This window comes from Micromys minutus (genome assembly GCF_963924665.1).
Source record: "Micromys minutus genome assembly, chromosome: 2".
Taxonomy (NCBI): Eukaryota; Metazoa; Chordata; class Mammalia; order Rodentia; family Muridae; genus Micromys; species Micromys minutus.
The window spans coordinates 25,838,702-25,854,936 of record NC_137971.1 but is presented as its reverse complement, the minus strand read 5'-3'; the positions used below and the strand labels follow the sequence as shown (position 1 = coordinate 25,854,936).

General features: G+C 42.0%; 1 protein-coding gene across 1 annotated transcript in view; it reads right to left on the bottom strand.

The window, feature by feature from the left end:
* Positions 1-6,514: 6,514 nt before the first annotated feature.
* The window catches only part of PANK1 (pantothenate kinase 1), a 64,520-nt gene continuing 54,799 nt past the window's right edge, over positions 6,515-16,235 (bottom strand). The window contains exons 6-7 of the mRNA XM_080911343.1: positions 10,712-10,837; positions 6,515-9,439 (exon numbers count right to left, since the gene is read on the bottom strand). Coding sequence (XP_080767469.1) covers positions 9,380-9,439; positions 10,712-10,837 — 186 coding nt within the window. The 3' untranslated portion in view covers positions 6,515-9,379. The remainder of the gene's footprint in view (positions 9,440-10,711; positions 10,838-16,235) is intronic.

The window sequence follows — 16,235 nt, the reverse complement described above, 5'->3', positions numbered from 1 at the left end:
TTTATCGTATTGTATTTTGTTAAGGTTTGTTGTTATCTTTTAGAAGCCTGTTCTTTTCTAATGAGAAAGGGAGTGGATCAGGATGGGAGAGGAAGTGGGAAAGAACTGGGAGGGGTAGAGAGAGGTGAAACTCTAAAAGAGTATAGTATATTAGAAAAATTATTTTAATAAACGTGTGTGGGGGGATAACTGATTGATAACCCAAGATCTGTTATAGATGAGTCTGGCTGCGGTGTTTGTATCCTTGGACTTCTGCTTACTTATTGTTTTTGGAAAGGTCTTTCAATATTTTAAAGTTAACACAGGAAGAACTGAGTAAGAGAAACAAGATAAAGACCCCATAGTGTTAAGTATTATTCCAGTTTGGTTAGGACTTGAACTGTGTTTATCTCCACTGTATAGAGTTTCCATGGCTTATTCGCTACAGTTACAGAATGCTTTGAGTCTCCTGGAAACTGGTTAACCCTGAAGAGTAATGGGGAGATTGTTCTCCCTTTGAATCCATTTGACCACATTAGTACAGCCTCTGAGTCTGGTTGTGTGACAAGCTCCAGACATTAGCACAACAGACACCATGCTTGTGTCAGCATTCTGACCTTACAACCCAGAACACAGGCTCCAGCAACTGCCAACATCAGAGCAAAGACCATATCCATCACAGACCTAGTCCATGTTCCAGGGGATGTGTTAACCTTGCTTTCTGGCTTCTTCAGTTCTGCTCCTTACTAACTGAAGTGTGACAACCAGGATGTGGGTTTTGTGCATGAAGAACAAAGGGCCATAAAGTTCAGGGCTAGATGATTTTGGAGCAAGTTCCCCATGCAGCCACTGGTCAGCAATGCTTTTATTTTGGCTTTAAGAATGTCCATGTGATAGCATCTGGTGGGCTTACATTGCCCCAGTTGCTGATCACACAGGTCAGCATTTTTAAAGTACTGTCTTCCAGAGCATCCTCTGGAGATGTAGTTGCTTTTATACTTATGTGGATGTGGGTACCAGTTTGGATTGACCTGACTCTTTAATACCCTGTGATCTTAATTCCTAATTTTATAGGATCTACCATTAAAACAAAAATACATGGAGTAATATTCCTATTGATTCTTTCTTGGGGGCAAGCCTTTCAAAGATGAGTTCCAGCCCCCTCTCTCATACATCAGTGGTGGAACGCTCAGCATGACCATTTCTGGGCCCAACATCCACCAGTCTCAGTTCTTTATCATGTTACATTTCTGTGCTTATCTGGATAAAAAGCACAGCACCTTTAGGTGAGTTGTTAAGACTTTTGACATGTTGGCAGGTATGGGGAACGTAGAACGTGATCCCCAGGCTCATCACACCCAAATAAATGTACGTCTATACAACCAGTGCAGATCCCTATGAGGTAACTGGTGCCCAGATATCCCAGGAGCAGAAGACACAGCATCAAGTGTTCGAAGAAGCCAAGGTCAAAATGGGTCAGCCCATTCTGGATGCCAGGTCCCTCAGACTTCCTGCCAGGGGTGGGCAAATACTTCATTCAGCAGCAGAAGAGCCACCAACTAGCACAATTGTCCACATGGCCAAGAGAAAGCCTAGCCAAGGTTTTGGGGACTTTAGCTCCTGGTCCTGATTCCTCCTATTCCTAGGGTGTTTTCAGTCTTCTGCAGGGGCAACTGTTGATGTTCCTTTCTGGCACTGGCAGCTACATGGCAAGTAGGTGAAAAGCTGCAGGGACGGTGCATCTTCAATGGCTACTGAGCTGTGTAAGGTCAGTCTAAAAAACTCTCAACTGTCCCTTTTCTATTTCCTATCTCAACTAAAATCCTAACAAAGGCAAATGTGCTTAGGTGTTTGAGTCAAGAGCATAGGAATGAAGCCTCCCAGCAGAGTACCATGTACTAGCACTCCTAGCGGAGTACTGAGTACTAGCAACACAGAGGCTGTGTGAGTCTCTGGGTGGTGACAGTGACACAGGGCAGCTGCACCTCAGCTCTGTTGTCTGGCAAAATCAGCAGGACCCACACAACCCAGCAAAGTGCTGGACATTAGCTGTACACAGAATGTTAGCCATCTGACCTGTGGTGAGCACCAGACTTCAGTTTTACCTGTGACATCTTTGGCAAGAAACTGATTTCTTTGCCCCAGGCTCTAATCTTGTCTTAGTGCTTTGTTTTCTTTAAAATAAAAAAAATATTAAAGCCCTTTCCTTCCCATGTATTCTGTCTGAAAAGGAATTCTATGCAATAGCAAATCTCTGGTTTTAAGTTTTAAAGACTGGTTTTAGTAAAGTGGAAACTAGACTATTGGAGATGTTTTGAAGGGTAAAGAGCATGTCACAAATTAGTAGCATGTGGATAAAAAAATGGGTTCAGAAGGTGAGTTTATTATGTGAGCAAAATTAGAGAAGGATTCCTCCCTTACACCATGAAAGACAAAGATAAATCTTAAAGCAGTTAAGGCTCTAAATAAAACATAGGTAAGTCAAACCCATGGGCACCCAAGGATGGGCTCAGTGAGACTACACCCAGCCTGATGGAAGTCGTGGTCTTAGAGTCCTTTGTCCTGCCCCCACTCTAATAAAGACAAATTATGCCTTAACAACAAGTCGTTGTATCTCCCTCTTCTCTTCTCCTCCATCAAAACGACAAGAGAGTAGGTCCTGGAGATTCAAACATGAAGACTCACATTTGAAAGGAGCCAGATTGTGGAGACTTGAAGTCTTGCCTCTTCTGGGAATGATGGATTATCTTGGTTGTCAACTGAACTATACCCAGAATCAGCTAAAACCCAAGCAGCTGGGCACACCTATGAGGGATTTTCTTGCCTAGATTATTTGAAAGGGAAAGGCCCACTCTGAATCCGAACGGCATCTTCTGGTGGCAATGCACACACTCACATGCACACGCGCAGGCACAAGCATGCACATAAAAGGAAGCTTTTCTTTTGCCTGCTTGTCTTCACACTCAACAAGAACATCTATCTTGGTGCCTCAGGCTCTGACTCAGGTTAAAGACCAGCCACTCCCTAGAAATGCCCTGGGACTCTAACATCAAACTGGAACTGCAGAGACATCGAGTCTCATGGTCTGAACAACTACCAGATTCTTGGCCTTTGTCAAAAAAGACAGCCATTGTTGGACTGCTCAGAGCACAATCTGTAAGCAACTTTAATAAATCATACATGCAGGCATGCACACACACACAATCGCCACCACCCTTTGCCTTTTCCTGGTAAGGCAGTATGTTAAAAATGTAAATCATTTTTGCCTTACCAGGAAAAAGCCAAGGGGTAGTGGCGATTGTGTGTGTGCATGCCTGCATGTATGATTTATTAAAGTGGCTTACATAGGTGGGTGGTTTGCATTAATAATTTATACCAAGTCTTGTCACATCTTTTTATTGTACAGTTTAAATTTTTCTGTAAACTTTATAGCCCCTTTCCAAATAATGTCTTTTTTTTTCAAGGTGAAAATATTTGATTTTAAAATTTTTAACTGTTACTGTATTCCAGTAGTTATCCTGCTAATGTAGTTTGAATGTACTTTTAGTTAAGTAGGCAGGTAGAAATAATAAAATAGATGTCATTGATATTAATCCCTGACAAGAAACTGGAAAGAGCAAAGAACAATTTTATCAAAATTAAAAGGTGGAAAAAGAAAGGTATCAAAAAGACCCGATTTCTTATGTTGTTGAAGAGGTCACCTTCCAGATAAATGCTTTACAGCTGCTTCCATGACTTGTACAAAGTGTCTGCTCTAACCACTGCCTTGTTAGTGGACTGATCATTGGAAAGAAAGAATTCTTGAGGAAAGCAAGGGAGATCAACAGTGTTGACCAATACTATCCAGTAACTCTAATGCTACTGTGCAATCCTAAAGCTTTCACATGGTGCTTGTGTGATAATGTAACATCTGTGTGTGTCATTAGTGCCTTATTTCCTTTATGTGACTTTTTTCTTATCAAAAGAGCCATAAGCCGCCTGTTAGTGTTCCTTCATCTCTCTATTAAGTCATGCCAATCAGGTGTCTTTATACATGTCCCTAGTCTGCATTTGCTACTGAATCTATTATGCTGTCTCTAGAATAATAAATTAGCTTTATTTTCTTAAGTATGTTGTTTATTTTTAAGCTAAAGCAATAAAATGAATATTAAATACCAGAAATCAAAAACAAACAAACAAAAAAGCAAAAAAGGAATACTTGGCTCCTCTCATGTTTTGGATTTAGTGTTTACTGTTAAACTACATGCATATAAAACATTTTTTGAAGAATACTTAAAACTTAAAAAGTAGATGATTTCTTAGCAACTGGCTGAACAGCTCAGTAAAATCACCCAGCCATTTCATCTCATTCTGAATGGGAAGATTCTTTATCCATCTGAGAAGTAAGGAAGCAGTCAAATACTTTTAATGCAAAGTCTGTTTATTTTTTTATATTGCAATTGACGAATCCTTGAAAATCAGCCTTCCAAGGTCGCCGTTAAAGGGCTCTACATAAAGGGTTGCGCCGGATCTCTGGCAGAGACCTTTCAGAAACCGTAGTAAATTGAGTTCATTACGAGTGAAAGTGCTTGTGGGTTGGTTGAGGAAGAAAACATCAACATAGCTTATGAAAGTTCACAAAGTGCTTAAGTTATACACAGGAAGCTATGACGTGATTCTGATGGTAAAAGTATCAACACTGAAGATTCAAGTGAACAATTCAAACCAAACCATCCCATGAAAGGATTAGTGTAAAGTGGAAATCAAGGAAAGCGTGTTACTCCCAAACGCCGAGACCGTGACTCCATCTTATCAGCACATCAGGAACTTCTTCTCGACCTTTATTTCAGTTCCTTCCTCTTTTCAGGGCATCGAATGCTCTGAACTCGTCCTGTATCTTGGTTTATCTACCTCTTTCCCAGAAAGAAAGCCCAAAAAAGGAGGAGTCTGAAGCTGTGTTCCTGGCTGAGGGCATCCTGGTGTTGTGCAGTGCACCCCGAGTAATAAGTTTCCCGTAAAAATGAAAGTGTGGAAGAGTAAATGAAAGAACGGCCCAGTAAACGACATACAGACCTTTCTCAGAAATTGGAGTCATCTGCTGGTCACTGGGAGAATTTTTCTTTCCATATAACAATTCTTGCAAGTGATTAAGAGTTAGGGTGAAACCCTGGTGCCAGAACTGTCTTGTTTATTCACTGACTAGGTTCGTGGTAGAGTTGTAGACCTCAGTAGCTACAGAGAGAACGTGGCCATGCAGGTATTGCTTGAGACTGCCATAGTAGGAACAATGAGTCAGACAATGGAATGGTGGTGGTGGTGGTGGTGGTGGTGGTGGTGGTGGTGTGTGTGTGTGTGTGTGCTCGTCTGTGCAGTAATTGGTTTATAGATTTCCCTCCAGAGGACAATTTGTTATTACTTACTTCATTCGAAGGCAGGCTACCTCTAGCTTCACTTGACTTGAAATGCTTCAATAGCCCCATGCTGACTACAGAGAAGGGTAAAATCTTTACCATGGGACAGAGGGCTACCTCTCTCCTGGAAGCCAGTCTGTCTGTAAAGCAGGCAGGCAGGCTATTACTGCCTTCATTTGGCTTCCTTTAGCTGAGACCCCCCCCCCATCCACCCTTAGTTAAAATTCCAGACTCTCAGCACGGAGCAGAAACCTTCAGCCCATTTCTCCTTCCAGCGTAGCCCCCTCTGCTTTCTTACAAGTCCTACCCCATATAGGACTTGGTCCATGGATGCTCCTAAAACCGAGTTTTCCAACCCTTTTTGCCATGTTTTATCCTTTATAATAAAGCCTCTGTCAGACCCCACCAGTGATTCAGTATGCTTCTGTTTTCAATCAGGACTCTGTTCAGGTCAGTGCCAATGAGAGGTTGTCTTTGATTAACTTGATCAAAAAGACTCCTCCCCTTCTCTTTGTCCTACATATAACTATCCTTCCTCCTCAATAAAAGGAACATCGCCTTGACCTACTTTTTCACTGTAGTAATGATGTAACATGACATTATGTATTTACTGTGTATTATATAAGGATCTATTATCTTTCCTTCTAGAATGTAACACGTGTGAGCATGGGACCTCCCTTGGTTTATTGCTGCATTTGGGAAGAATGATGAATGAATGTCTCTGGGTCTCATTACACACTTTGCCTTGCAATCTCGCTGTTTTCTCTGCTGGGCAGCAGGACTGTATTCAGTTCATCTTGGTTCCCCAGTTCTTTTAAGTAACCTGGAGTAACTCTGTAATACTCCTCATAAGATCGACCTTAACAGAACTTCTCAAGACTACACACATACTTTAAAATTCAGAACCGTTTTATCACTTACCACCTTAAAAGACTGCCCTGAAACCACATACATTAACAGCTCTGCTGCAGAGCACTTGAGAAGTCCCGTTACTGTGATAAATAATGCTCAAGCATCTCAGGCTGCCAAGTCGATCGTGAGGGCAAGCTCTGAGAGTGTGGGGTTTGAGAACGGTGGCCATGTTCTGTCAGGGGTTCTGTGCCGTGTCTCTGTGCTATCTGTCTTCACGTCTCTATTATTCCCAACTGAGCAAGTGAGGAATGGCCTGTTTGACTCATTGATTTGAAACATCTTAAAAAAAAAAAAAAACAATAACAAACACAGATGACACATTTTAGTGTGTATTAAAACATGAATGTAAAACTATTTGCTGTATTTTACAGATGGGCAAACAAGTTTAAAGAGAATTTCGGCAACTTGCTTTCACAGTTAGTCACTGTCTAAGCTGTATCTGAACCAGAGCTATCTCACTATAACAAGCCACACTCGGCTGTATCTGACTATCCTGGTTCACAGAGCACAGGATTTTTGTTGGTTGGTTTGCTTTTAATTCTTGCCACATTCCTTTGTGATGGTGAATCCTAAGGAAAGCAATTTTAAAAGTGTGAAAACTGCTCAGCCCACAAGTTCCTCATCATAAAAAACAAGTTAGTTCTATGTAGCCAACACATTTAGTTGAGGATTTGATGGAAAATGTTTCTTCATCACGTCATAACGTGACCACCTCCCCACAACATAATTTTTTTTTGTTGCTACTTCATAACTGCAACTTTGCTACTGTTATAAATTGCCATGCAGATGACAGATAGGACAACTGATACGCTACCCCTGTGACTCATCTGACTCCCACAGGGGTCGTTTACTCCAAAAAGGTTCACAACTCACAGACAACAAGTGTTGATCCATATCAATAGTGTGTGCGTGTGTGTAAGAGAGAAAGAGAGAGAGAAAGGAAGAAAGGGAGGGAGAGACTGAGAAAAAGAGGTGGGCAGAGGGAGAAAGAGAAAAATGGTGTGGGATGGGTGTTGTGTGGGGTGTGTATGAAGACTAGCCTGGAACCCCATGTAGCCCAGGCTGGTCTTGAACTCACACTGATCCTCTTGTCCTAACTGGCTTTGTGCTGGAATTACAAATGTGCACCATCACACCCAGTTCAAGCATTTTGGATATTGGTAGGGAAAGACCAAGTGATTGCAGATAATTAATAAATATATAGGCACAGTTAGTTGCCCTGGTTTCCTTTGCAGAACCATGACCTTCAGGTCTCAGGTCTGCTGTCCCCTGAAAGACTAAAAAAGGGAGGAGAGACCATTGAAAGGCACTAGGGTAGATAATACAGAGATAAAGTCTTTCGAGAACACCATAGTTGGATGACTGTTTTAAAGCTAAGCAGAGGTTGACAAAATGTATTTGTTATGAGAAAAAAATTGAAACTGGTCAGAATCACCATATATCACAGTGGTATTTTGGCATTAAGCCGTCAATAATATAAGAGCAATAAAGGAAAATTTTAGAAATCCTTATGCTGGCTTGCAGCCACAGCTGAAGACTCAGCCTGGAGCCTCCCACATTTGTGGGAAAGCCTCGAGTTACAAGCTATACCGAAGAAAGAAAAACAGCAGCAGTGACAATATCAACACACAGTTACTTTACATATAAAGCAGATAAAGATACAGACGAGGCATAAGAAATGAAAATAACATATACACTAAAAACATCCCAACACGAACAGGCTTTATTTAAACCAGACAAGTGAATTCTTCCATTAGCATCAGCTTCTTCAAGACTCAAGGCGATGGAAATGAAGGGCAGTGCTCCACAAGGTAGAGGGGTGAAGAATGACCAAGGAGTAACTCTATTGCCTTTCAGAAAGCCCTCAGAAAGGCACCCCTGTCCAAAAGATCATCAGATCTCCTGTTACAGTGTGTTTACAGCATCCTCATTTGAAAGTGACACATCTATCTTAATGAAACCCTCTCAGAATGTCCAGATATGTGAGTGTATCATAAATTATATTTAAGTTTTAGAAATAAAATAAAGTACCAATCTCAGTTTAAATACTAAAAAAAAAAAAAAAAAAAAAAAAAAAGCCTTTAATGTTATTACTTAGGATGTCTCATTACACCTTCCTGGGTATGAACATATACAAACTAACATCTAACTGACATCTCAACCCAGGACTTCTGCCCTAAGCCTGGTGTGATCAGATCATCTATGAGAGCCCCTCCAAATTTGCAGAGGGGTTTGCCGCCCTTCGTGTGGCATACGCATATGAGGACATGTTGCCACGGACCGTCTCAACGTACTGTAGAGTTAAATCCTGGGGGACGTTATAGTGATGAGGGGGTAAGAAGACAAAGGTAAAATTGCATATAATGTTCAACGTTTGCCACTTTCATTAGCCCCTTCCTTTAAAGTCTTTTCACAGGGTCACACTTTTAGAACTGCAGATTATGTGTTTAAACTGGGTTAAGTTGGTCAGCACCTTGATTGGCACGAGCGGTTACAATGAGGAAAACGCATAGACAGGAGAGAAAGCACGAGGAACAAAAACGGGGCTGGGGCGGGGAGGGGGTCCTTTTTTCCGTCAGAAGACACTGAAACAGAAAGGATTAAAAAGACAGAAGACAAACAACAAATGCTCACAGTGCAACATGCCAGATTCGTAGTTTCATTTGAAACCAACAGCAAATCATGAAACGTCATGAAAAAATATAAGTAAAGGCAAAATCTCCTAGAGTAATTACTAAATGAAGTTAAAATTACCACACTGATCAGTAAACCCCAGAAGAAAAATGGACAGCGCTTTCATTTCAGGCCCCTCTTGAACATCACACAACTTTTCAAAAGTTAATGCATGAAATTGGTAGGTTTGGCCACGCTGCACAATTTCGTTTTTTTTTTTTTTTTAAAAAATACAGTATACAGAAAAAAAATCGTATATTCCCCCATTTCGTAAGCTTGAAACCTAAGAGCAAAAGGTCTAGGATTTTAAGTTATTTACAAACACAGCAGGTTCATCGACCATTGTGGCTTGGTTTCTGCCCACGGAGATGTCACCTTCTTTAGCATCGCCCACCAGTCCTGTGTCTTCACAAGGGGCTGTTCCTCTACTGCGTATCAGTCATTTTGAACAGTTCCAACAGGGCCCCAACAGCTCCAAAGTAACCCTACAAAACACAGAGAACTTCTGTAAGGTTGTTTCTGAACCGTAACCAAAGAACTATTGCGTTCGCCGGTTCTAGGAAAGGTGCCCTGAACTTCTCTGTTTGCTAGAACATTGGAAACAGGACTCATGGTTGGAGATATGGGTTAGAGGCGGGCCTGTGTTTAGCAGAAGCAAGTCTACACAGCTTCTATCTCCCTAAACGCAAAACAAACCAATTTTTCCCTGCCCCGCCCAAAAAATCAAGACTGAGTAATCAAATAACTGTTATTAGTCTGAATGCATAGTTATCTATATTAATATCTATATTAATACAGTAAAGTGCTTAGAGCTGTATCGGGCATATGCCACTGCCTCCTGGCAAAACAGAAGCTCATATGTCTATGAAAATGAAGGTTTCTAAAAGTCAGCTATTTTAGGAAATAGTGTCTTAGTCATTGGCTTGCTATATGTAACAAAATACCATACTCTGAGTGGCTTATAAAATGGACACTATGACTTCATCTCATAGCTCTTTGGATGCAGGGCGGTCAAAGCCAGGCTCTGTCTTCCCTGCGAACTAGCACAGCAGAGGGGGATTCTTTGATAAAGGCGCTCACTCCTTTGCAGAGAGCTTAGCCCTGGTGACCTAGTCTCTCCCCAAGGCCTCGCCACTGACACCATCATCTTGGGGATTAGGACTTTAGTGTATGAAGGAAAGAAGCCATGGCATACAAAATGCTGAGCCCACTAGCTACTTAGTTTCCAAAGGGCTAGAGACACAGCTCCGGCTTTGCCTGGCTCAGCAGGTACCGTAGGGATGGCACGGATATGGCAGGGCCTTTAATGCAACTGCTATGTCCTTATTGTGTGTTAGAAATTAGTTCGAGCACTTTACATTTAAGTGTGAGTCACTGTTAGCCACAGGGACAGCTCCTACTGACGTCACACATGTTGGATAACTACAGAGACGTGCTGCTACTGGATCATTTCATTCTACCGTTGGTTCTCTAAGAAATTCCCCGTGCTGTTCCCACAGCCATTTACTATTATTATTATTATTATCATTATTATTATTATTTCCAAATGACTTTTTCTCTTCATTTCAGTAACTTGTCTTCAAATCTCCACTGTTGGCTAACAAAGATTCCACTATATAGATGACATTTTGGCATGTGGGGTAAGCAGGGTAATAAATCCAGAGTTTAAAAGGCAATTTTAAAATACAGACCTGACTCATATGGTAGACAATCCAAAATACACGTAGGACAATTAAGTCTTCGTGAGCTTGACCTACCTCATGTTCCAAAAACAGTGCTTTCAGCTGTCCTTTTGACCAAAAGTCCATGGCATAGGCTAGCAACTTCATTGAGACCATATTGATTCTGAGAAAGTTCCCAACAAATACAACTCTGTCAATATTCTAAAGGAGACAAAAGTTACAGGAAAACAATTAGGCCATGGCTTTAAAACAGCATTTAGTAAAGACCCAGTGTTCTATATGTGGCTCAGTCAATATCTTTAAATGGAACGATTCAGCATCTCTAAAAACAATGTTCAACCAACAGAACATTTTACAGAAGAGTAAGATTTTGGTTGGCCTATGATAGTTAAGTTTTGGTTAACTTGACACAAACTTGAATCATGTGGGTAGGGAGGGGACCTCAATTGAGAAGATGCCACCATCAGACTGGCCTGAGGCAAGTCCATGGGGCATTTTTATGATTGATATGGGACGGCCCAGCCCACTCGGGTGCTGTCTTGTAAAAGGCTGAGCACATCAGTAAGCAGCATCCCTGTAGCCTCTGCTTCAGGTCCTGCCTCCACATTCTTACTCTATTTGAGTTCCTCCCTCTGTTTCGCTCAATGATGGAGTTTGATTAAGAAGTGAAGGCCAAGTAAACCATTTCCACCTCAAACTGTCACCCCATGATCTTTATCACCGTAGCAGAAAGCAACCTAGGACATGGGCAAAGCAGAAATGATAATGAACCAGTTGCTATGTTATTGCTTAAAATTATCATGCTAGGTTACATTAGGTCTGATATGTATGTAATTTACAACATACACACATATACACCACATACACACACACACACACACACACACACACACACACACACACAGAGACCCCAAACTCCAAGAATAAAATACTATTAGAACCAACTTATAAATGAAATGAATGGCTGTGGTGTGGTTTGTTCAGCTACTGAGTTTGGGGTATAATTAAAAAAAAAAAATTCAATCTCTGCCCTGAGAGCAAGGTAGAAAGAATATCGTGCTTGAGCAAGAGAAGGGTTAAAGTGAGGTAATGAAAATGCACACCATTCGTGTAAAACTTCATTCTGAGCCCACCCTTATGAACATTCCTCTCCTCATGCTCCCAAGCCTCCAGTTCCTGCAGCTCTTCCTGTTCTTCCCCCAGGTATTTCTAAAGCAAAGACTGAGCTCAGCCCACCTACCATGCAGATGCTAAACCAGCCCCGTTGCCATGGTCACACAGATCAAAGGCAACAGAGCCTCTGACGGTTACAGTTATTTTCTGCTCTGTCTACCAAGAGTAATCAAAGTCTAGGAACACCATCTTTTGAACGTCTCAGATCTTAATAATGTGTGTGCAGGAAGACATTAGTCACTGAAAATAGTCTGTGGGTGAAAGACTCAGAGGTGCTTTCGGTAAATTTCCGTTAAAAATAAAATCTGTAGCTGCAAACTGACCAGACTACAGGACACACAAAGTAAAGAAAAAGCACATTAAAGAGGAATTTTACTAAACCTGGGGGGCTCAAAGTAGAATTGTCAAGGCCCTGTCTTGTATTATCCCACCAGGAAGATGGAGAAGAAATCGGCATTAAATTTTGACATTTCATATTGGAAATAAGGGCCAGGTGGGTCAAAATTACAAATGTTTGACGAAGAAGGATGGTGAGAGGTGACAAAGAAGAATATAAGTAACCTCTTATTAAAAGTGATGCAGGGCTGGGGCAACGGCTTAGCAGTTGAGAGTGCACGCTGCTCTTGCAAGGCACCAGAGGTTGGTTCCCGGCGCACACCCAAAGCAGTGCACAACCGCCTGTGACTCCATGCGCTCAATGCTTCTGACTTCTGCAATCACCTGCCTTCATGGTCACTTATCTTTGCACAGTCAGATACGAACACACACGTATCAATATGTGAAAATAATAAAGAAAACCTAGTGTTGAAGTAGAAGGGGTGTGATGCTCAGAATCCAGTACTTGGATTTATTTACTTGGGGGGGAAAAAGGTATCTTTGGTACACCTTGAATGAAATGATGTGTTAATTAGTGAAAAGAAATTTTATTTTATTTATTTATTACATCCTGGAAATAAGTAAGAAAGCAGGACCAATAGTCCAGAAAACAGTGAGTGAACAGTATATTAATGATATTAATGAACTATTCACAGGTGACCCAAAGGGAAATTGCTGAGTCAGTAAGATTGCTCAGTGGGTAAAGGTGCTTGTTGTTAATAAACCTGATGACCTGTGTTAAATGTCTGGAACCAGCACAGATAGCACAAGAAAAATACTGACTCCCCCGAGGTATACTCTGACATAAACCACAGTATGTTTGCACCCCTACACACACACACACACACACACACACAACTACAAAAAAAAACTTTGAAAGGGAAAAACACTAATAATGATGAAATATATGAAAATACATAACCTCACTTATGGTACAGTATCTTTTCTATTAGGTTAGAATATTTAAAAGGGTTAAAGTTAACAGACATCTAGGAAGTTTGTTTATTATGCTTAATGGGGATCTAAATTAGAATGGCCTTTATGGAAGAAGTTTGATAATATCTGCCAAACTAATAATCAACACACCCATTGAATCAGAAAATTTATCTTTTTAGTTTATTTAATTACTTGGTTGGCGACAAGGTCTCACTATGTAGACCTGGAGGTCACCATGAAGATCAGGCTGGCCTTGAACTCACAGAGATCTACCTGTTTCTGTCTTTTGAATTCAGGTATTAAAGGTGTGGGCCCTCATGCCCAGACAGTTATACAAAATTATGTTATACAAATATGTGCATATATGTGTATGTATATTGCAGTATTCTTTAAAAAGACCTGTTTATTTTATGTATGTTAGTACACTGTAGCTGTCCTCAGACACACCAGAAAAGGGCATCAGATCTCATTACAGATGGTTGTGAGCCACCATGTGGTTGCTGGGAATTGAACTCAGGACCTCTGGAAGAGCAGAGTCATCTCTCCAGCCCCGTATTGCAGAAATTTTAATACAGAAAAAGGCTAAAGCTCACTCTCAGTCTCACTAGAAGAGTGATCTTTACCCCAGCAGCATGCAGAGTGCTAGGCAGCTGTTATAAATGTTGAAGAATACAGCACTCTTAAGACACACTGTGAAAGTAGTGAGAGGCAGTATTTCCAGAGGTGCATACCTCTCGCCCCTGTGGACTGATAACAATGGTGGACTTAAATGTCTGATTTTGTAAGCTAAAGAGAGGAGTAGAAGAAGGAGAGAAAAGAAAAGCGGTAGCCAGGCACGTGTGGTGGGATCTTGGGAACTGATCAGAATGAACTGACGGAGGCAGGGGAATCCTTATTCTCTATCCTTTATGTATGCCTGGAAATATCCATAATAGAACCGGAGATGACGGAGCAGGATGCAGAAGAGTATGTAGAGGGTAGACTGTAATGTTTTCAACTATTTCTCAGCTGTTCTCCCGGAGGATCTTCGTTTGATTCCAAGTACACAGGCTGATTCACAGCTGTGAACCTAGGGCATCCAACTCCTTTTCTTCTAATCTTTGTGGGCACCGCACACACAGCACAGACTGTGGGCACTACACACACGTGCAGCACACAGACTATGGGCATTACACACATGCAGCACACAGACTGTGGGCACTACACACACACACAGCACACAGACTGTGGGTACTACACACACACACACACAGACTGTGGGCACTACACACACACAGCACACAGACTGTGGGCACTACACACATACAGCACACAGACTGAGGGCACTACATACACACAGCACACAGACTGTGGGCACTACACACACACAGCACACAGACTGTGGGCACTACACACACACAGCACACAGACTGTGGGCACTACACACATGCAGCACACAGACTGAGGGCACTACATACACACAGCACACAGACTGTGGGCACTACACACATGCAGCACAGACTGTGGGCACTACACACACACAGCACACAGACTGTGGGCACTACACACACACAGCACAGACTGGGGGCACTACATACATGTAGTACACATGTAGCACACAGACTACATGCAGTCTAGATACCCATACACATACAAAACAATTTTTTTAAAGCTGTGAAGCTTGTTGTTTTGGAAAGCACATTGTTTCTCTTGTACCATATAAAACAGAATTAAAAAAAAAAAAAAAAAAAAAACAAGTTTGAAAACAAGCGGACCTTCTCTAGTGGGGTTCAAGCTGAGTGTAGAAACAGACTTGCTTCCCTGACTTCCTTTCTGCTATCTTCGAGTCTCTGAATTACCTACTCAAGACTAAATAAAGGGAGCACTGTGGGCAGCTGAGAGAGAAATGACATCAACAGCCTTAGCCAGCTGCAAACCTTGAGTGTGACAATGTCGACTGTCCAAACAACACTGCCCATGGGTGCCACAGTGGAAGTTTCACACGGGGGTAACCTACTGCATTCAGACTGGACTTGAGGTGTACCTCACAGGAGGAAATACAAGCCTGGTACTATACACCTGGTCCAACCTGTGCCTAGGGAGGTCCCAGGCCCTAGTCAGGAAGCTATCGCTTTTGCTAAGTGGACATAGTGTGCCTATCGGATTAGCTTCTAAACGGCTGCGTGTGCCCATGGCCTAGTGTTGACGTCAGCTTTAGTCAGACCAGCTTCTTATTGTAGATGCTCATAACTGGTCGCTGTGAAAGTTCCACCATCAATAAGGCACAAATGGCACTCCCTCTAGGTTCAAGTTGGAAAGGGAAGAATGTCAAAGCCAGTGGAAGGGGGATGTGGGGCACTGCTGAAATCCAGGCACAACAGGCTGTTGCACGATTTCATTCACAGCAGCTGTGGTTGCTTGCACAAGATCGGGCCTAGCATCCTGTTATGGAATTAGAAAGGACTCACAGGTCCCACCTCTCCCTGAGGATTGGTACAGTCAGTGGCCGATGGAGAATGGACCAACACTGTCTTTATTGCTGTAGCCACTGGTTAAGAGCCCACATTCTTGAAAATAAACCTTCACCAATGCTCCTGTTAAAACTCCATGATGAGACTCATCGGTGAGAGAGAGGGGGAGGTGGGGGCAGTAGAAAGGGAGGCAGGCTAGGGGCACTTGGGAAGGGGGAGACTTATAGAGGGGGTAAGAGAGAGTGTTGAAGAGCCAAAAATGAACAAAATATACTGTGCATATATGGAAATGTCATAATGAAATAAACGCATTACAAATAATCGATGTTTGCTAATGAAAAGAGAATTAAAGCTTAGAGTGGGGGATGGTACTGGATGGGTGGGTCGGTGGTTAAGAGCAAGTAAATGGCACTTCCAGAAAACCTTAGTTTGAGTCCCACTACCCACATCAGGGAGGGCACAACCACCTGTGACTCCAGCCCCAGAGGGTCCGCCTCCTCTGGCCCCTGGGGACAACTGACTCACATGTATACCACAGATGGGCACATATGTATGTAATTTAAAGCAATAAAAATAAATTTTAAAGCTTAGAAACAAAGTTGAGAGGGAGAGAATTTTATATCATAATAACAAAAACAAACGAAAAACCCAAAACGAGAACAAAC